Source organism: Nerophis lumbriciformis, linkage group LG23 (assembly GCF_033978685.3).
Source record: "Nerophis lumbriciformis linkage group LG23, RoL_Nlum_v2.1, whole genome shotgun sequence".
Classification (NCBI taxonomy): Eukaryota; Metazoa; Chordata; class Actinopteri; order Syngnathiformes; family Syngnathidae; genus Nerophis; species Nerophis lumbriciformis.
In genome coordinates, this window is record NC_084570.2 from 10330172 (window position 1) to 10352309 (window position 22138).

The 22138-nt window shown below is 40.6% G+C and overlaps 1 protein-coding gene across 2 annotated transcripts in view; it reads left to right on the top strand.

Moving 5' to 3' along the window:
* cab39l (calcium binding protein 39-like) overlaps positions 1–15665 on the top strand; it is a 34579-nt gene extending 18914 nt beyond the window's left edge. Inside the window, exons 1-9 of one of the 2 annotated variants that reach the window (XM_061985146.2) lie at positions 2562–2772; positions 6872–6993; positions 7061–7225; positions 7291–7409; positions 10338–10506; positions 10940–10999; positions 11070–11135; positions 11205–11348; positions 14593–15665. In XM_061985146.2, the coding sequence (XP_061841130.1) occupies positions 2730–2772; positions 6872–6993; positions 7061–7225; positions 7291–7409; positions 10338–10506; positions 10940–10999; positions 11070–11135; positions 11205–11348; positions 14593–14772 (1068 nt within the window). In that variant the 5' untranslated portion in view covers positions 2562–2729 and the 3' untranslated portion in view covers positions 14773–15665. Of the gene's footprint in view, positions 1–2561; positions 2773–6871; positions 6994–7060; positions 7226–7290; positions 7410–10337; positions 10507–10939; positions 11000–11069; positions 11136–11204; positions 11349–14592 lie in introns of those variants that run through there. The other variant, XM_061985147.2, reaches the window with a different exon arrangement.
* Positions 15666–22138: the final 6473 nt, after the last annotated feature.

Sequence of the window (22138 nt, forward strand, 5' to 3'; positions counted from 1 at the left end):
AATATAACAAGAGAAACTAGGCAGTAGTGACCATGATCATCATGATTGATAGAAAAGGCTTGCTCAAGTAAATTTAGTTGATCAACAATGGAGGGTAGTGTTGTCTTGATACCAATATTTTGGTACCGGTACCAAAATGATTTCGATACTTTTCGGTACTTTTCTAAATAAAGGGGACCACAAAAAATTGCATTATTGGCTTTATTTAAAAAAAATCTTAGGGTACATTAAACGCATGTTTCTTATTGCAAGTTTGTCCTTAAATAAAATAGTGAACATACAAGACAATTTCTTTTAGTAGTAAGTAAGCAAACAAAGGCTCCTAATTTAGTCTGCTGACATATGCAGTAACATATTGTGTCATTTATCATTCTATTATGTTGTCAAAATTATTAAGGACAAGTGGTAGAAAATGTATTATTAATCTACTTGTTCATTTATTGTTAATATTTGCTTACTTTCTCTTTTAACATGTTCTGTCTACACTTCTGTTCAAATGTAATAATCACTTATTCTTCTGTTTGGATGCTTTATATTAGTTTTGGATGATACCACAAATTTGGGTATCAATCCGATACCAAGTCGTTACAGGATCATACATTGGTCATATTCAAAGTCCTCATGTGTCCAGGGACATATTTCCTGACTTTATAAACATAATATTAATATTAAAAAAAACAAAAGAAGATGCGATGCCAAAAAATATTGACGTAATCATAGTAGTATCGACTAGATACGCTACTGTACTTGGTATCATTACAGTGGATGTTAGGTGTAGATCCACCAATGGCGTTTATTTACATTTTGACGCCGGTGAGCTACGGTGTGTAGTGAAGCATGTTAAGCTATTCCTCGTCCTGCAGTGATGATACTTGTAAGAAACTTACTTTATTTGTCACCATGGAGGCGAGGATTAGTGATTTAGAAGTAGCTAAAACACTGCCGACTGGGGCTGGACTTTAGCCGCTAGCTAGCTAGCTATGTTTTAAAGCACCTCTTCCTGAGGGCGTTTCAGTGTTATAACTTCACCTTTATCGTTAGTTTTTAAGCCAAAATGCGTCCATTCTCCCTTTTCTGTCTACACACTGTGTCTGCTTGTAAGTACTCTGTGATTGTGCGCTGCCGAACATGCTCCTCTGCTCGTAAACCAGCAATGACAAGACGTGACGACGCGGGCGTTGCAGGAATGGTACCTTTTAGAGGCGGTATAGTACCAAACATGATTCATTACTGTTCATTACTAATACCGGTATACCGTACAACCCTAATGGAGGGTATGAAAAACACTAACCTATTTATTATTAGCCGTCTGGAATGGATTTATTACCGTCTTTAGGTTAAAGTGGAGTGGTGATTGTTTTTGGCGACACCTTGTGGCCACAGTAATTAAGTTAAGCTCATGACGCAATAAGTCGAATGGTGCGGACACGTTTGTTACTGGACACCTAATTATTTAATACTTGTTCATACTGTACTGACAAATGTTTGGTAGGAGAAGGCAACGTTGTTCAATTAAGGACACTTATTACTAGGGATGTCCGATAATATCGGCCGATAAATGCTTTCAAATGTAATATCGGAAATTATCAGTATCGGTTTCAAAATTATCGGTATCCGTTTCAAAAATTAAAATGTATGACTTTTTTAAACGCCGCTGTGTACACGGATGTAGGGAGAAGTACAGAGCGCCAATAAACCTTAAAGGCACTGCCTTTGCGTGCCGTCCCAATCACATACTATCTACGGCTTTTCACACACACAAGCGAATGCAAGGCATACTTGATCAACAGCCATACAGGTCACACTGAGGGTGGCCGTATGAACAACTTTAACACTGTTACAAATAGGCGCCACACTGTGAACCCACACCAAACAAGAATGACAAACACATTTCGGGAGAACATCCGCATTGTAACACAACATAAACACAACAGAACAAATACCCAGAACCCCTTGCAGCACTAACTCTTCCGAGACGCTACAATATACACCCCCCGCTGCTAGTTTAGATGAAGGCTGTATGGTGTTTTAATTTTGTATCCCAGAGAGCTTAATCAGATATGAAATCACAGCGTGGTTTGTCAACCTAACAAACCGAAACCAAGATTGGCTAACATGCAGAAAACCGCAATGAAGTTAATTGGAATGAAACATGAGTCCATAGATTATTGGTATAACCAGTCAGTTATGACACAAGCAACAAAATGCTCTTCACCCATTGTTCTCAGATCACAAACTTCTCCCATCAGGAAGAAGACATTGTATAACAAAAGTGCAAAAACAAATTGTCTCAAATTATCATTTGTTCCAGCTTCTTTCAAGCTGTTGAACAATGCAAAAAAAAAAAAAAGTACAATAGAACGACGTGCAATGAACACTCAGCACTTTAAAACTTGTCCAATGTCTCCATATGTCCCTGTGTTGCTAGTTTAATCTATTTCCTGTTTTTAGCCCTGCTTTGTAGTTCCATCTCTGTGTATGATGTAATCACCTTTTATGCTTTATGAAGCAATTATGGTCATGAGTTTCTAGTAGCCTAGCCTTGTTTTGTAAATGAAATGTGTAATAAAAATTAAAAAAAAATACAAGAAAAGACCAACATTATGCTGGACATTAAATGTTAACTGGCTTTTTGAGCTCTGCACAAGCAAACACGCTGAAGGAACGGTTGTATAAGAGATTAGTTCTGATAGTTTAGATTTAATTATATATGTAGATAGTCCTTTTTGATGATATTGGACTATCGGCACACTCCTTGTAAGTTTGAAAGAGGTCAGTATGAATTTGCATTAAAGGGGTCTTACTATGATCTTTCTATATAGAAAACACTTCCTTGTGGTCTACATAACATGTGAGGGTCGTTCTTTGGTCAAAATGTTGCGTAGATGATGTTTTACAGGCCATCTTCAAGCCATTTTCTGACCGTCTCTTCAGGAGGTTTTGTGTGCGGTCTTATCTACGTGCCTCCACTTCGACTGCGTCCTCTCCCTGTCATCTTTGTTGTAGTTTTTAACGCTTCCATATGGAGTCTACTTGACAGATATAAGTTAGAAGTAGCCTTCTGGCTAATTCTGGCTTTTTTAACCATGTGTAGTCATGTGTTTTATGCAATTGCATTGTCCCCTTTGAAATAAACTAATCTAATCGAAGTACATGCTACAATGTATGAGAAATGGCAACAGTGGAGGAAGAATGTGCATGTATGAGCCACCCTGCCCCACACAAGAGGATAGAGAAAAATAAGATTGACTACAATGGCGGACTCGCACAAAGCACTTTGGGTAAATTTATACCATATATGGATAATCCGCTGACGTCACCGGTCAGAAGAGCAAATTCCGAACAGCACATTTACCTGAAGTATGAAGGAAGGCATGATTGTTTGATAAATATCTCCACAATGTAGGAGTGTAGCGGTAAATGTATTTGTATTGAACCGTTTCGGTACGGGGGTTTCGGTCCGGTTCGGAGGTGTACCGAACGAGTTTCCACACGGACATATTAAGTAGCGTAATGCACGTTGTGTAAACAATGCACACCGAGGCACAATACACGGCATGTTAGCAGCGACCGGGCTACGATAGACTGACCATACGTCCTCTTTTCACCGGACATGTCTTTTGCGGAGCTGTCCGGGCGGAGTTTCTTAAATGCCTCAAATGTCCGGCATTTTGAGTTAGGGTTGCGTGTATTTTCAATGTACGTTCAGGGTTAAGAAGGGGTTAAAAACAAAACAAATTGTGCACGCAGCAGCATTCGTGAGGGAGGGGCAGAGACAGAGAGAGCGAGAGAGTTATGATAAATGTGCATGCGTCGCCAGGCTCTGCTTTTTATCCATAGATTTATCAGATTTAACATTTTATTATCTATAGCAGGGGTGTCAAAAGTGTGCCCCGGAGGCCATTTGCGGCCCACAGCTAATGTTTTAAAGACCCACGGCACATTCTAAAAATACTATTAAAATAAACAAAAACATAACAAAAGTGAAATAAAAAAGCTTAAAGGTTAAATGTAATTTAGAAAAAGTTGCAATGTTGACTAATAAAACAAAGCTGTTTTTTTTTTCTTTCAAACTGTCATTGCTCAAAACATAATATTGAATCAAAATCAATGTTATTATGAATTATTGACCTATCCAAGGTTCCCATTACTTCACATCAAATATTCCACTAAGAAAAATATTTTTGGTGGAAGATTTTGCAAATTTGGTAAATAAATAACCCAAAAATGTATATTTTGTTGTTTTCTTACTGTACCGAAAATGAACGGAACCGTGACCTCTAAACCGAGGTACGTACCGAACCGAAATTTTTGTGTACCGTTAGACCCCTACCAGTTTGATTTTAAATTTCCGGTATCCCTGATTTAAAGTTTTCGGGTATTATGCAGATCCCAAATACACGACAGCAGGTACCAATATGTACAAAAACATTTTTTTTTGCAGAAAGTCCCCTTTAAATTTGGGAAACCACCCTTTGGCGGGCCACATTTGGTAAATGGATGGATGGATGGCATGGTATGCACTTTGTCATTGCACAAGTACAACAAAATGTAATTTTCACCACAAACCTGTTCAAGATTGTACAGGATTACAGAAAAGGAACAATGATGGGTCGCCACTTGCGGTGCCCTGTAAAAGGTGGGAAAAGTGTGGGATGGGGGTGTGGTACTTGTGTGGGTGCATATGTGTAAGTAAGCCTGCAGCGTGTCTCTGTTCCGCGACCTTGATGCTCTCAAACGCGATAGCACAGCCAGTCCGCCCAACAAAAGTCAACAACAGGTGTGTGTCCATGAGAGACAGGGAAGGAGTTTGTTGCCTTTTCACTGCACTGTCCTCTGGGAGAGTCTCCAGCAATGACCTTGCCATGTCGCTTGCAGCCCCCGGCACCACTGTGCTAAGTAATGAGCAACTATAATAAGTTCATACTTGTTTATGTTGACAAATTAGGTTCTTTAGACTGCAATATTGTTCTATTTACGACACGTATTACGTATGTCTAGCTCAGTGTTTTTCAACCACTGTGCCGTGAGACACAGTCTGGTGTGCCGTGGGCATACTTGCCAACCCTCCCGATTTTCCCGGGAGACTCCCGAATTTAAGTGCCCGTCCCGAAAATCTCCCGGGGCAACCATTCTCCCGAATTTCAACAATATTGGGGGCCTTTAGTGTCCTCTACAACCTGCCGTCACGTCCGCTTTTCCGCCATACAAACAGCGTGCCGGCCCAGCTACATAATATATGTGGCTTTTACACACTCACAAGTGAATGCAACGCATACTTGATCAACAGCCATACAGGTCACACTGAGGGTGGCCGTATAAACAACTTTAACACTGTTACAAATATGCGCCACACTGTGAACCCACACCAAACAAGAATGGCAAACACATTTCGGGACAACATCCACACCGTAACACAACATAAACACAACACAACAAATACCCAGAACCCCTTGCAGCACTAACTCTTGCGGGACGCTACAATATACACCCCCCGCTAGCACCAAACAACGCCCTCCCCAACCCCGCCCACCTCAACCCCTCCCCAACCCCCCATCTCCCGAATTCGGAGGTCTCAAGGTTGGCACGTATGGCTGTGGGGGATTATCTAATTTCACCTATTTGGGTTAAAAATATTTTTTGCAAACAAGTAATTATAGTCTGCAAATGATGTGTTGTTGTTGAGTGTCGATGCTGTCTAGAGCTTGGCAGAGTAACCGTGTAATACTCTTCCATGTCAGTAGGTGGCAGCCGGTAGCTAATTGCTTTGTAGATGTCGGAAACAGCAGGTCAAAAGGTATCTAATGCTTAAACCAAAAATAAACAAAAGGTGAGTGCCCCTAAGAAATGGCATTGAAGCGTAGGGAAGGCTATGCAGAACGAAACTAACTCTGAACTGGCTACAAAGTAAACAAAAACAGAATGCTGGATGACCGCAAAGACTTACTGCGGAGCAAAGACGGCGTCCACAATGTACATCTGAACATGACATGACAATCAACAATGTCCCCACAAAGAAGGATAAAAACTACTGAAATATTCTTGATTGCTAAAACAAAGTAGATGCGGGAAATATCGCTCAAAAGAAGACATGAAACTGCTACAGGAAAATACAAATAAAAAGACAGAAAGCCACCAAAATAAGAGTGCAAGACAGGAACTAAAACTACACACAGGAAAACACCAAAAGAACCTCAAAATAAGTCACAGCGTGATGTGACAGGCGGTGACAGTACACCTACTTTGAGACAAGAGCTATATTGATGCATGCTTGGTTATGGTTTAAAGTCATATCCAACAATTGCGACGACGACTTTTTACTGTCAACTGAGTTTCGTTTTTTTAATGGTGGTGTGCCTCTGGATTTTTTTCAACGCAAAAAATGTGCCATGGCTCAAAAAGGGTTGAAAAACACTGGTCTAGTGTTTTTGTGCTATTGTGTGCTTAGCTGATGTGTATCTGCTAGTTCCTAGTTACCTATAGCCTACCACGTTTACCTTTTTGTAAATGACTTGACTAAAATAGAATAAAAAGACTATTGGAAAACATTTAAATGTTATCTGGCTTTACCATAAATTGATTAACGTGGACCCCGACTTAAAGAAGTTGAAAAACTTATTCGGGTGTTACCATTTAGTGGTCAATTGTACAGAATATGTGCTGTGCAATCTACTAATAAAAGTTTCAATCAATCAATCAATCAGTCCAATGCACTGCAGGACTGCTTGCACAGGCACAGTCACTATTGGGTCAAGTGTGTTCCTTTTTCAGATTATTCACCGTACTTACGCACTAAAAATGCTAAATGTTAGTAAGGATGCAAACTTGTGTCCAAGCCTTACCCTTATTGCCCCACGTGTGCACTTCCCAGGACCTGAGAGTGCGTCCATCATGCCTCTGTTCGGTAAATCCCACAAGACTCCGATGGAGCTCGTCAAGACCTTGAAGGAGAACTTGAACGTGCTGATTAAGCAGGACAAAAAGACGGACAAGGTAGGAGGACCCCGGTGAGAAATAAGTTGTCGAGGTCAGGTATACAAGCGCCTGGTTTGTACTGCAGGCATCCGAGGAGGTGTCAAAGTGTCTGGTGTCCATGAAGGAGATCCTGTACGGCAGCAACGACAAGGAGCCGCAAACGGAGACGGTGGCCCAGTTGGCCCAGGAGCTCTACAACAGTGGCCTGCTCATCACGATGGTGGAGCACCTGCACGTCATCGACTTTGAGGTGAGAAGAGCAAGGAAGGCGGCGTCGCGCCGAGGCTCGCTTCATGGTCTGCTTTGCGGTTTCAGGGCAAGAAAGACGTGTGTCAGATCTTTAACAACATCTTGAGGAGGCAGATTGGAACCCGGTGTCCCACTGTGGAATACTTCTGCTCTCATCAGGAAGTTCTCTTTATCCTGCTGAACGGGTAAGTCTCACCTGGGGCTGGGCCATAAGACCATAGCGACGTGTATTGCAAAAAAAAACTTTTCTTCGTTGGTAACAAGAGAAACATTTTGATACCATTAATTTGTCCGTGTTCTAAAGCAGTGGTCCCCAACCTTTTTGTAGCTGCGGTGGGGGGGTTACCCACATATGCGGTCCTCTCCAAGGTTTCTCATAGTCATTCACATCGACGTCCCACTGGGGTGAGTTTTTCCTTGCCCTTATGTGGGCTTTGTACCGAGGATGTCGTTGTGGCTTGTGCAGCCCTTTGAGACAGTTGTGATTTAGGGCTATATAAATAAACATTGATTGATTGATATATTGTGTTTTTATGTTCCATCCATCCATCCATTTTCTACCGCTTATTCCCTTTGGGGTCGCGGGGGGCGCTGGAGCCTATCTCAGCTACAATCGGGCGGAAGGCGGGGTACACCCTGGACAAGTCGCCACCTCATCGTGTTTTTATGTTGATTTAACAAAATAAAAAATAAACCCCCTTTTTTTTTTCTTTTCTTTTTTTCTTGTGCGGCCCGGTACCAATCGGTCCGCGGACCGGTGGTTGGGGACCACTGTTCTAAAGGACATAAGATTAGCCTCCTAATGACGACTGCAGCAACATCAACACTTTGACACTTGACGGCGCAATGCGCACCCTGAACTCCTATGTAAAAAATTATATTTCTACATTTGTTGTTTGTTCTATTTTATTTTATGCATACATCTAGCATGTTGACATTGGTTAAGTTTGTAGTTACGTTACCTTGATTTCGGCTATGGTGTCATTTGATCATTTTGTTGATATCATAATTGTAATATTTGATCAACGAATGATGATAAATGAATGTGTTGCGGCAGTTGCGGATGTCACTGTCAGGTTCAAACACTGATGACATCTATTAAACAAGACAAGAAGCAAGGAATTAAACAGAGACAGAATTCAACTTAGCTCAATTGAGGAGAAACGCGTAGACACTCTGACGAAAGATTGTACGCCTCCTCTTTTATTTGGACTTTCCCTGATTACATGGCAACAGCTGTTTCTAAGGGAAGGGGGTCGTAAACAGCCATCGCCTTTGGTTAAAAAACAGTTCAAAGAAAAGGTTGTAAAACAGTTCAAAGAAAAGGTGCCTGGAGGGGGGTCAGGTCCTGCCATCCTCTCCGCTTTGTAGATCTCGGGTCAAGACAAAATCTTTCTGTGGATTACAATACATCAAAGAAACCGACACCCCCATGTCGCTCCCCATTCTACACAGTGGAGTTTTACAAGCCTTTTGCTTGGTAGGATCAAAGACAGCTTTTGGCTGCTCACCGGGAACTCATTGAAACACAAAGGTTTGTGATAACTTAGATACAATTATTCTGACCGTCACCATGAATTTTACCATGAATTGATTTACGTGGACCCCGACTTAAACAAGTTGAAAAACTTATTCGGGTGTTACCATTTAGTGGTCAATTGTACGGAATATGTGCTGTACTGTTTCATATAATGTGTTCTCTTCCTTTGCAATCTAGTAATAAAAGTTTATATCAGTCAAAAAAACCAATTCGATTGCTTTTCCAAACATGTTTTTAATGGTAAAATGCCAACATGAGAATGCTAAACAGGAAGTGCTTAAAGTTTAATGGCTTTGTAAATACATTGTGTTCCTCATGGTGTTTTTGAAACTGCACCATTTTTTTCTTTAGAAGTGTTTTGCCATGAGAAATATTTGTCATGTGTCCATTTTCAGAATGTGCTTGTTGGATTTTTGGTCAAAATAGAACAAAGTTAACAATCTGAAGTTGTCTTTATTTTTAAGTTATCATCCCATGATTTCACCATTCCGGCCCACGTGGAAATAGATTTTCCTCCATGAGGCCCTTGAGCTAAAATTAGTTTGACACCCCTGATTGAAATAGTCATTTCATTTATATGGTGATACATACTGATATTTATTGAAATGACAAAAAATATTGTGATATGATTTTTTCCTATCAGCTATAATAAATAATTTCCAATACACACACTGCAGTATGTATATTTAACCACTTGTCATACACACACCAAGGACAAGTAAATTGATCTCCATGGGAGCAGTTTAGAAAAAAAATTAAATGCAAATACCTACAGGAGGCCACTTGTAGGTTGTGAGTTCAAACCCCGGCCGAGTCATACCAAAGACTATAAAAAATGCACCCATTACCTCCCTGCTTGGCACTCAGCATCAAGGGTTGGAATTGGGGGTTAAATCACCAAAAACGATTCCCGGGCGCGGCCACCGCTGCTGCCCACTGCTCCCCTCACCTACCAGGGGGTGATCAAGGGTGATGGGTCAAATGCAGAGAATAATTTCGCCACACCTAGTGTGTGTGTGACAATCATTGCTACTTTAACTTTAAATTGGTTTCAACTAGGGCTGCTACTAACAACTAATTTGATAATCGATTAATCTGTCGATTATTACTTGGATTAATCGATCAATAATCGGATAAAAGAAACAAACTACATTTCTATCCTTTCCAGTATTTTATTGGGAAAAAAACAGCATACTGGCACCATACTTATTTTTATTTTATTTTATTTATTTTGTTGCTCAGCTGTTTGTAAATGTTGCAGTTTATAAATAAAGGTTTCTAAAAAAAATTAATTAATTAAATTAAATTTAAAAAAAGTTGCCTCTGCGCATGCGCATAGCATAGATCCAACGAATCGATGACTAAATTAATCGCCAACAATTTTTATATCTGATTTTAATCGATTAGTAGCCTGAGTTTCAACGCTTTGGATTTGTGACGTTCAATATTTGGACCCCACGGTAGAGCTGGACCCCACAGGAAGAGTTAAATGTCAGGATTTTGGTGCCAGCAGGAAAGCAAAAACACACACACTAGAACTGCGTCAGTGACTCGGATCCATTTGGGTTTGAAGGTACGAGGCACCGCAGGTGGCGCTCAACTGCGGCATCATGCTGAGGGAGTGCATCCGCCACGAGCCGCTCGCCAAGGGAGTTCTTTATTCGTCTCACTTCCAAAAATTCTTCAGCTACGTGGAAATGTCCACCTTCGACATCGCCTCCGACGCCTTCGCCACCTTCAAGGTACCTCGGCCCCTTTTTTCCACAACCCCGACCATTTCCTTAACCTCATAAGGCCCAAGCTGTTTGTTTACATGCTTTTTTTTTTATATCTCTTTGCTATTTGGGCTTATTGGACCCTAATTAGAATACAAACTAAGAATCATCTTTTGAAATGATGTACTTAGTCCATAAGTAACAAACGTGTACTTCATGTTTAGTGACATGCTTATTCTTATTTTTACACTTTTTTCCCCCCAAATTCCATTGTAATACTCTTCTGACACCACCAGATGGCAGTATAAGTGTCCACATAAGTGGCCTTAAGACCCCAATTCAGTAGTGTACACAATTTTGGAAATAAAGAGCTAAAAGGTGCTGTCCACGCATGTGGCCGCTAAGCATTTTTAAGGGGCGTTTTGTGATGTGAGACTAAGCAGGTTGGTTTCGCTTGCAGGATCTGCTGACGAGGCACAAAGTCCTGGTGGCGGTATTTCTGGACCAGAACTACGATGCCGTGAGTGATTGCGGACCAGCCCGGTCCAAAACGGCGTGCCGTGTGTTGAACCGCCGTGTGTCTTCTGCAGGTGTTCACGGGCTACGAGAAGCTGCTGCACTCTGAGAACTACGTCACCAAGAGGCAGTCTCTAAAGGTTCGTAGGCACCCGCCAGCAATGGCCGCCGCACGCTTTGTCACGTGACCTGGCGAGCCTCTCCCGCAGCTTTTGGGCGAGCTGCTGTTGGACCGACACAACTTCACGGTGATGACGCGCTACATCAGCAAGCCGGAGAACCTCAAGATGATGATGAACCTGCTCAGACATAAAAGTGGCAACATCCAGTTTGAGGCCTTCCACGTCTTCAAGGTAGGACCGACACACACACCTGGAAGTACTGCGCTTCTATTTCCCACCTTAGTGCAACCGTCCTCCACAAGGGGGCAGTAGAGAGTCAAATGTTGGACAACCTGTTTATGTCAACAAATTCAAGTTCCAGTACACCAGTGACTTGAATTGTGACACACAAACCAACTCACTATCTGCTCATTTTTCTTATTAAAAATATTATTCTCCTTCCTTACATTGAATGCCAGACAATATTAAGTATGAAATGTGTTTTATTTTCAAGAAATTTATGTTGTAATTTATTTTTAATGATTGATGATAAATTGAACTGGAAATCTCATGTAAAAAAATATACAACATAAAGTAGCGAGAAACACATCAATAATGAATAAAGCAAAACATGTTCTAGACCAAAATTCCCTTCATATTCTCTACTGCTGGCTAGTGTTACCATATCTGAGTTATTGTGTAGAAATATGGGGAAATAACTACAAAAGTGCACTTCATTCACTAACGGTGTTACAAAAAAGATCAGTTAGAATAATACATACATATAATACATATTTATTGAATCAAAAATACTGAAATTCCATGACATAGTGAATTTGCAAACAGCTAAAATTATACACAAAGCAAACTATAACCTGCTACCCAAGAATATACAACAATTCTTCTCAAAAAAAAGAGGAGAAATATAATATTAGAGAAAAATGTAATTTAAAACATTTGTATGCACGTACAACACTTAAGACCTTCAGTATATCAGTATGTGGAATTAAATTATGGAATGGATTAAGCAAAGCAATCAATGTACCGTATTTTTCGGACTATAAGTCGCAGTTTTTTTTCATAGTTTGGCCGGGCTCCAGTGCGACTTATATGGTTTTTTCCTTTTTTACTATGCATTTTCGGCAGGTGCGACTTATACTCCGGTGCGATTTATACTTTGAAAAATACGGTACTAATATGATCCACTTCAAGAAACTCTCCAAACTTAAGTGTTTACAAAGAACAAGAACCATGACAAACATTCTCAATTTATTTCATCCATCCATTAATTTATTCATTCATTCTCAAAATAATCTTACTTATCTCATCATATGAAATATGACTTACTTCACCAGTTATTATTATTAAATTATTATTATTTATTTATTTTTATTGTGATTACTTATGGAGTATATTGTGAATAAATTGAGAACAGGAAGTGAACAAAAAGTTTTAGCAACTGTTATGTAAAAGAAAAGGGGTAGGATTAAATAAGCTCTGCTTCTTCCTACCCCTTTTCAAACATGTTGTAAAGAGAAACTGGAAATTGTGATGTATCATGTTGTATGCTTGCATGTTCCAAATAAACTCAAACTCAACTCATTGTATTTACCTTCTAGCTACCGTATTTTCCGGAGTATAAGTCGCACCTGCCGAAAATGCATAATAAAGAAGGAAAAAACATATAAGTCGCACTGGAGTATAAGTCGCATTTTTGGGGGAAATGTATTTGATAAAACCTAACAGCAAGAATAGACATTTGAAAGGCAATTTAAAATAAATAAAGAATAGTGAACAACAGGCTGAATAAGTGTACGTTATATGAGGCATAAATAACCAACTGGTATGTTAACGTAACATATTATGGTAAGAGTCATTCAAATAACTATAACATATAGAACATGCTATACGTTTACTAAACAATCTGTCACTCCTAATCGCTAAATCCCATGAAATCTTATACGTCTAGTCTCTTACGAGAATGAGCTAAATAATATTATTTGATATTTTACCGTAATGTGTTAATAATTTCACACATAAGTCGCTCCTGAGTATAAGTCGCACCCCCGGCCAAACTATGAAAAAAACTGCGACTTATAGTCCGAAAAATACAGTAACTATCATTTTTCTTTTAATAAAAAATTAAAACGGGTCCCACAGACCCGAACACCACACAAGTGTTAAGTCAGAACTAACAGTAGGAAATAATTTAAATATTCATTGATATTGTTACACCGCCAGCCTGTCTTTTTGTCTGATTTTAATTGTGATCTAAAATTTTAACATCAATGATTTAGAAAATGTTAAGTATTTAGCACTGGTTTGACCGATACTCCCGCGACCCCGAAAGGGACAAGCGGTAGAAAATGGATGACCGATATTGCCCTTGTAACTACTTAGTATTGAATAGTTCCCCAAATTTGTAGTGTCCCTCAAAACTAACAAAGGAATAATAAGTGCTTAGTACATTTTAACAGAAGTGTAGATAAAAACATGCTAGAACAGAAAGTAACCAGATGTTATGATACTTATGATCATTAGTTTCAATAAAATAACACAACTGGAAACGTCCGCAGCCAAACTAGGAGCCTTTGTAAGCCATGTAGAAATGTTTCTATTATTTATGTACCAAAGAAAGTAAATTACATATCGTTATCGCAGGAGGATGCGATATATCACAATATATTTTCCAGGCCGTATCGCCATACTTGCCAACCCTCCCGATTTTCCCGGGAGACTACCGAATTTCAGTGCCCCTCCCGCGATTGCTCTAGGCCAGGGGTCTCAAACTCAATTTATGTGGGGGCCACTGGATGCAGAAACTGGGTGAGGCTGGGCCGCAAGAAAAGATTTCTTAAAACAATCTAACATGCACTTTTTAATGAATTCACCTTCTTTGAATTGCTATCCCGCCCTAGCAACATACTTGCCAACCCTCCCGATTTTCCCGGGAGACTACCGAATTTCAGTGCCCCTCCCGAATATCTCCCGAGGCAACTATTCTCCCGATTTCCACCCGGACAACAATATGTTGTATGTTTAAGTGCCTTAAAGGCACTGCCTTTAGCGTCCTCTACAACCTGTCGTCACGTCCGCTTTACCTCCATACAAACAGCGTGCCGGCCTAGTCACATAATATATGCGGCTTTTACACACACCGAAGTGAATGCAATGCATACTTGGTCAACAGCCATACAGGTCACACTGAGGGTGGCCGTATAAACAACTTTAACACTGTTACAAATATGCGCCACACCAAACAAGAATGACAAAACACATTTCGGGAGAACAGCCGCACCATAACACAACATAAACACAACAGAACAAATACCCAGAAACCCTTGCAGCACTAACTCTTCCGGGACGCTACAATATGCACCCCCCCTCATCTCCCGAATACGGAGGTCTCAAGGTTGGCAAGTATGCGTATCGCCCACCCCGAGTTCTGCTGGATCTTTAAAATGGCGCGTGAACTACTTTTCGACGTGTTCCTCAGGTGTTTGTCGCCAACCCCAACAAGAAGCAGCCCATCATCGACATCCTCCTCAAGAACCAGACCAAACTGATCGACTTCCTGAACCTCTTCCAGAAGGACCGCTCGGACGACGAGCAGTTCAACGACGAGAAGACCTACTTAATCAAACAGATCAGGGATCTCAAGAAACCTGCTTCTTAGAGCACACCTGTTTAAAAAAAAACAAAAAAAAACACTAACTATTCAAACAAAATCAACATATTTGTTCTTTTGCTCCACTAAAAACGAGTGCAAGAATAGACGTCAATCACTTCGTATTTCACGTTTGCTCGTTAGCATGTAGCTCTGATGGTCCAACACCAAACTTTATTAATCAAGTCGATCAAATCCTTTTGTGGAACGACGTCGCTGCACATTCTGCTTACATGAACACCAGAAGTGTTTCCAGCTTTCACGTGTGGGCGTCGTCTTACTAAACGTACGCCAAACGCTGCCAACAAGAAAGTGATCGACTCTTGATTTGCAAAGGAAAAAGCCTTTTAATTGGGCTGACCATTAATTAACATCACTGATTCTTCTTGCCACGCCTCAGCACTTTCTGTATTTAAATCATTTATTAAGGTTTTTTTTTTCCCCCCATCAATGTTCTGTGTTGAATTCGTTTATTAGATGGTGCGGAAAGAAAGTGAGTGAAGTTGTTTTTTTCTTATGATTTAGATGATTTTGTTCAAGTTGAGTGAAAAATTCAGAAGTGCCATTTTTAGTTTGCAGTGGGGTTTTTTTTTTGTGTTTGTCTTTCAAGGGGGAAGCGTCATTCTCAAGACAATCTGTGCAATTATCTCCTTTTTAGCTGAGTTTACCACGATTAAATCTAGTTGAGGCTTGCTCAGTAACAAATGAAACATGAAGTGGACAAAATGTGCAAAAGAAGTGAAGTGTTAAAAAAAAAAAAAGCTAAGCTTTAAGAACTCAAGTTTATAGGCCAGCGGATGTTTCATCACTTTCATGCCCAAAACATGAAACATTATCTCCCCACTGCACACTCCTTACTGTACACAACACTGAGAATCAATAAAAAGATGGGAACTCAACAAGGTGTGTGTATGTGGCTCATTTGTAGGCGTTCCCCTAACACTCCGATACTTCTTAAAGGGGAACATTATCACAATTTCAGAATGGTTAAAACCATTAAAAATCAGTTCCCAGTGGCTTATTATATTTTTCGAAGTTTTTTTCAAAATTTTACCCATCACGGAATATCCCTAAAAAAAGCTTCAAAGTGCCTGATTTTAACCATCGTTATATACACCTGTCCATTTTCCTGTGACGTCACATAGTGAAGCCAACACAAACAAACATGGCGGAAAGAACAGCAAGCTATAGCGACATTAGCTCGGATTCAGACTCGGATTTCAGCGGCTTAAGCGATTCAACAGATTACGCATGTATTGAAACGGATGGTTGTAGTGTGGAGGCAGGTAGCGAAAACGAAATTGAAAAAGAAACTGAAGCTATTGAGCCATATGGGTTTGAACCGTATGCAAGCGAAACCGACGAAAATGACACAACAGCCAGCGACACGGGAGAAAGCGAGGACGAATTCGGCGATCGCCTTCTAACCAACGATTGGTATGTGTTTGTTTGGCATTAAAGGAAACTAACAACTATGAACTAGGTTTACAGCATGTGAAATACATTTGGCAACAACATGCACTTTGAGAGTGCAGACAGCCCAATTTTCATCAATTAATATATTCTGTAGACATACCCTCATCCGCGCTCTTTTCCTGAAAGCTGATCTGTCCAGTTTTGGAGTTGATGTCAGCAGGCCAGGGAAGCTAGGGTCGATAGGGGGCTTTAGCTCGCTCGTCTGCGGGAACAAACTGCCGCCATTGCTTGCCGTGCTACCGAGGTCCTTTGTCCCTGAATTGCTCACACACTCCGGCAGATTCAATGGGGGTCTGGCGGCAGATTTCTTTGACTTTATCGTTGGAAATGCATCTGCTTTGAGTGTCGCAGGATATCCACACATTCTTGCCATCTCTGTCGTAGCATAGCTTTCGTCGGTAAAGTGTGCGGAACAAACGTCCAATTTCTTGCCACTTTCGCATCTTTGGGCCACTGGTGCAACTTGAATCCGTCCCTGTTCGTGTTGTTACACCCTCCGACAACACACCGACGAGGCATGATGTCTCCAAGATACGGAAAACAGTCGAAAAAACGGAAAATAACAGAGCTGATTTGGCTCGGTGTTTGAGAAAATGGCGGATTGCTTCCCGATGTGTCATCGCTCTGAGAGCAATATTAGAAAGGCGTTTAATTCACCAAAATTCACCCATTTAGAGTTCGGAAATCGGTTAAAAAAATATATGGTCTTTTTTCTGCAACATCAAGGTATAGACGCTTACATAGGTCTGGTGATAATGTTCCCCTTTAAAAATGGTGTAAAAAAAATGTAATTCATCATTCATTCAATCGATCGCAACTGGACTGTTTGGTTTGTCTTAGAAGACGTTTTGCCTCTCATCCAAGTAGGCGTCATCACTTCATGCTCATGGACTTCGAATGGTCAGATCTAGTTTTAGACTTAGTGTATCCGGAGAATACTCACTTTTTTCACATTTTCTGATACAACCCTTTTCCAATATGGAATTATTCTCAGGGCATTCAATGGATCGCAACTGGACACCCAGCAGGCACAAGACATTGATACAACGTTGATTATAGGTTTCTTTTAAACCGACTTTGAAACAGCGTTGCAAAATAGTTGGATTTGTAAATTGAGACAACGTTGATGTCTAACGCTGGAGCCGAGTTGTTGGTTGGGAAATGGCCAAATTTCAATGGCCAAATCAACCTGATATTGAATAAATGTTGTCAAAAAGCATGTTGTTTCAACGTTGTATTTGTGTTGTAGAATATTGGTTGGAAAATGACCAAATTTCAATGGTCAAATCAACGTCGGTCGGAACCCAACATTGATTAAATGTCGTCAAAAAACATGTTGTTTCAACGTTATGTTTGAGTTGCTCACTGTCAGGACCTAATTCTACAAGTTCTCAGCGTTGTTTTAATGTCTTGTGCCTGCTGGGCTGTTAGATTTGTCTTAGAAGACGTTCCGCCTCTTATCCAAGTAGGCTATCAGTTCATGCTCATAGACTTAAATTGGTCAGATTTAATCCTAATCTTAGATCTGACCAGTTGCAATTGATTGAATACCCTGAGAGTTCAATGACCTGGATACAGTTGTGCTCATAAGTTTACATACCCTGGGAGAATTTATGATTTCTTGGCCGTTCTTCAGAGAATATGAATGATAACACAAAAACCTTTCTTCCACTCATGCTTAATGGTTGTGTGAAGCTATTTATTGGCAAACAACTGTGTTTACAGGTAAAAGCCAGTAAATTAGAATATTTTGAAAAACTTGATTTATTTCAGTAATTGCATTCAAAAGGTGTAACTTGTACATTATATTTATTCATTGCACACAGACTGATGCATTCAAATGTTTATTTCATTTAATTTTGATGATTTGAAGTGGCAACAAATGAAAATCCAAAATTCCGTGTGTCACAAAATTAGAATATTACTTAAGGCTAATACAAAAAAGGGATTTTTAGAAATGTTGGCCAACTGAAAAGTATGAAAATGAAAAATATGAGCATGTACAATACTCAATACTTGGTTGGAGCTCCTTTTGCCTCAATTACTGCGTTAATGCGGCGTGGCATGGAGTCGATGAGTTTCTGGCACTGCTCAGGTGTTATGAGAGCCCAGGTTGCTCTGATAGTGGCCTTCAACTCTTCTGCGTTTTTGGGTCTGGCATTCTGCATCTTCCTTTTCACAATACCCCACAGATTTTCTATGGGGCTAAGGTCAGGGGAGTTGGCGGGCCAATTTAGAACAGAAATACCATGGTCCGTAAACCAGGCACGGGTAGATTTTGCGCTGTGTGCAGGCGCCAAGTCCTGTTGGAACTTGAAATCTCCATCTCCATAGAGCAGGTCAGCAGCAGGAAGCATGAAGTGCTCTAAAACTTGCTGGTAGACGGCTGCGTTGACCCTGGATCTCAGGAAACAGAGTGGACCGACACCAGCAGATGACATGGCACCCCAAACCATCACTGATGGTGGAAACTTTACACTAGACTTCAGGCAACGTGGATCCTGTGCCTCTCCTGTCTTCCTCCAGACTCTGGGACCTCGATTTCCAAAGGAAATGCAAAATTTGCATGGTTGGGTGATGGTTTGGGGTGCCATGTCATCTGCTGATGTCGGTCCACTCTGTTTCCTGAGATCCAGGGTCAACGCAGCCGTCTACCAGCAAGTTTTAGAGCACTTCATGCTTCCTGCTGCTGACCTGCTCTATGGAGATGGAGATTTCAAGTTCCAACAGGACTTGGCGCCTGCACACAGCGCAAAATCTACCCGTGCCTGGTTTACGGACTATGGTATTTCTGTTCTAAATTGGCCCGCCAACTCCCCTGACCTTAGCCCCATAGAAAATCTGTGGGGTATTGTGAAAAGGAAGATGCAGAATGCCAGACCCAAAAACGCAGAAGAGTTGAAGGCCACTATCAGAGCAACCTGGGCTCTCATAACACCTGAGCAGTGCCAGAAACTCATCGACTCCATGCCACGCCGCATTAACGCAGTAATTGAGGCAAAAGGAGCTCCAACCAAGTATTGAGTATTGTACATGCTCATATTTTTCATTTTCATACTTTTCAGTTGGCCAACATTTCTAAAAATCCCTTTTTTGTATTAGCCTTAAGTAATATTCTAATTTTGTGACACACGGAATTTTGGATTTTCATTTGTTGCCACGTCAAATCATCAAAATTAAATGAAATAAACATTTGAATGCATCAGTCTGTGTGCAATGAATAAATATAATGTACAAGTTACACCTTTTGAATGCAATTACTGAAATAAATCAAGTTTTTCAAAATATTCTAATTTACTGGCTTTTACCTGTACTCTTTTTAAAATCAAAATGACAAAAGAAAGTACCCAAATGACCCTGATCAAAAGTTTACATACCCCAGTGACTTTGATCTGATAACATGCACAAAAGTTGACACAAACAGGTTTGAATGGCTAATCAAGGTTCCAATCCTCACCTGTGACATGTTTGTTTGTAATTAATGTGTGTGTATAAAAGCTCAGTGAGTGTCCGGGCTTCTGACAGACCATTGCATCTTTCATCCAGTGCTGCACAGATGTTTCTGGATTCTGAGTCATTGGGAAGGCAAAATAATTGTCAAAGGATATGCGAGAAAAGGTAATTGAACTGCATAAAACAGGAAAGGGGTATAAAAAGATATCCAAGGAATCGAGAATGCCAATCAGCAGTGTTCAAACGTTGATTAAGAAGTGGGAAATGAGGGATTCAGTTAGACCAGCAAAGATTGCAGCCACAACAGCCAGGAAAATTGTTCGAGATGCAAAGAAAAATCCACAAGTAACTTCAGCTGAAATACAGGATTCTCTGAAAAATTGTGGTGTGGCTGTTTCAAGATGCACAATAAGGAGGAACTTGAAGAAAAAATGGGCTGCAAGGTCAAGTCGCTAGAAGAAAGCCATTTCTGCACAAAGTATCCCGCTTACATTACGCCAAACAGCACAGAGACCAGAGGTAGGTAGAGTAGCCAGAAATTGTACTCAAGTAAGAGTACTGTTACTTTAGAGATTTATTACTCAAGTAAAAGTAAGGCGTAGTCACCCAAATATTTACTTGAGTAAAAGTAAAAAGTAAGTTGTGAAAAAACTACTCAAGTACTGAGTAACTGATGAGTAACATACACACACATCATATATATATATATATATATATATATATATATATATATATATATATATATATATATATATATATATATATATATATACACGTGTGTGTGTGTATATATATATATATATATATATATATATATGTGTGTTTGCAGTGGAAGAGTGGCCGTGCGCAACCCGAGGGTCCCTGGTTCAATCTCCACCTAGTACCAACCTCGTCATGTCCGTTGTGTCCTGAGCAAGACACTTCACCCTTGCTCCTGATGGCTGCTGGTTAGCGCCTTGCATGGCAGCTCCCGACATCAGTGTGTGAATGTGTGTGTGAATGGGTAAATGTGGAAGTAGTGTCAAAGCGCTTTGAGTACCTTGAAGGTAGAAAAGCGCTATACAAGTACAACCCATTTATCATTATATATATATATATATATATATATATATACACATATATATACAAACACACAGTGTTGGGACTAACGCGTTACAAAGTAACGCGTTACTGTAACGCCGTTAGTTTTGGCGGTAACTAGTAATCTAACGCGTTATTTTTTTTTATTCAGTAATTTAGTTACCGTTACTACATGATGCGTTACTGCGTTATTTTACGTTACTTTTGATGTAGTATCGGCTAGAAACAGAAGCGCTGCGGTGTCGTTCTTCTGAATCTTCCTCTGTCACAACAAGCCGGAGAGAAGAAAAGAGGCGCAGTCTATTGTGTGTGTGGGTGTGGGTGTGGGGAAAAAAAGTTGTTGGCACGTTCAGTCCACACACAGCGTGGTCATGGCGAGCGGAGTAACGGAGGAGCTTGAACGCCCCCGCCATTGAATCGGTGTGTTTATAAGTGCAGACTCGGTTGTGCAAAACGAGGGTTTTAAACACATGCTGAACGTGCTTGAACCACGTTACGACATCCCGTCGCGCACCCACTTCAGCAATAAGATTGTGCCAGATCTTTATGAGCAGGAGAAGAAAAAAGTTGTGGATGAACTATCCCGAGCATCATCTGTTGCGCTCATGACAGACGGGTGGACGTCCAGCGGAACTATAAGCGCTCACTTCATCACAGCAGACTGGGAGATGAGAAGACACGCCCCCTCTACGAGAGTCACCTTGCGCAGGTACTGACACAAGCAGTGGAGGAATGGAAGATAAAGATATCCCAGTCACACGTGATAATGCCAAAAATCTAATAATTACAGAGAATGAGGCAGGACTGGGACCACAGATAGGTGCTTTGCACATGTAGTGAATTTGGCATCACAGAAGGGAATCTCAGTCAATAGGATGGAGCGCCTCTTTGGGAGGATCAGGAAGGTTTCTTACTTCCACCCAAGCACAACAGCTGCTCATGTGCTTAAGACAAAGCAAGAAATGCTAAAGCTGCCTGCTCATACACGATGTCCCAACGAGGTGGAACTCCACTTATGATATGTTGGAGCAGCAGGCAACTATATACTCTGCATTGACCCACAACACCCTGAAGACAAATGTCACCCTGTCTGATGATGATGTGAGAGTGGCAGGTGAGGTCCTCCAGGTGCTTAAACCCCTCAAAAGTGTTCCATCTCTACTGAGCACTGAAACTTCACCATCTGTGTCAATGATCCTGCCACTGAAAACAAGTATTCTACAATCCATGGCTCCAAGTGTGGAAGACAGCAGCATCACTCCAGATGTCAGCCTTTATGTTTCAAGGAAGATGATGTGCCTTCTTATGTTGCACTTTAACTTGTTTTTTATTCATGGTCATTGGTCCAATTTTAAAGAAAGGAGGA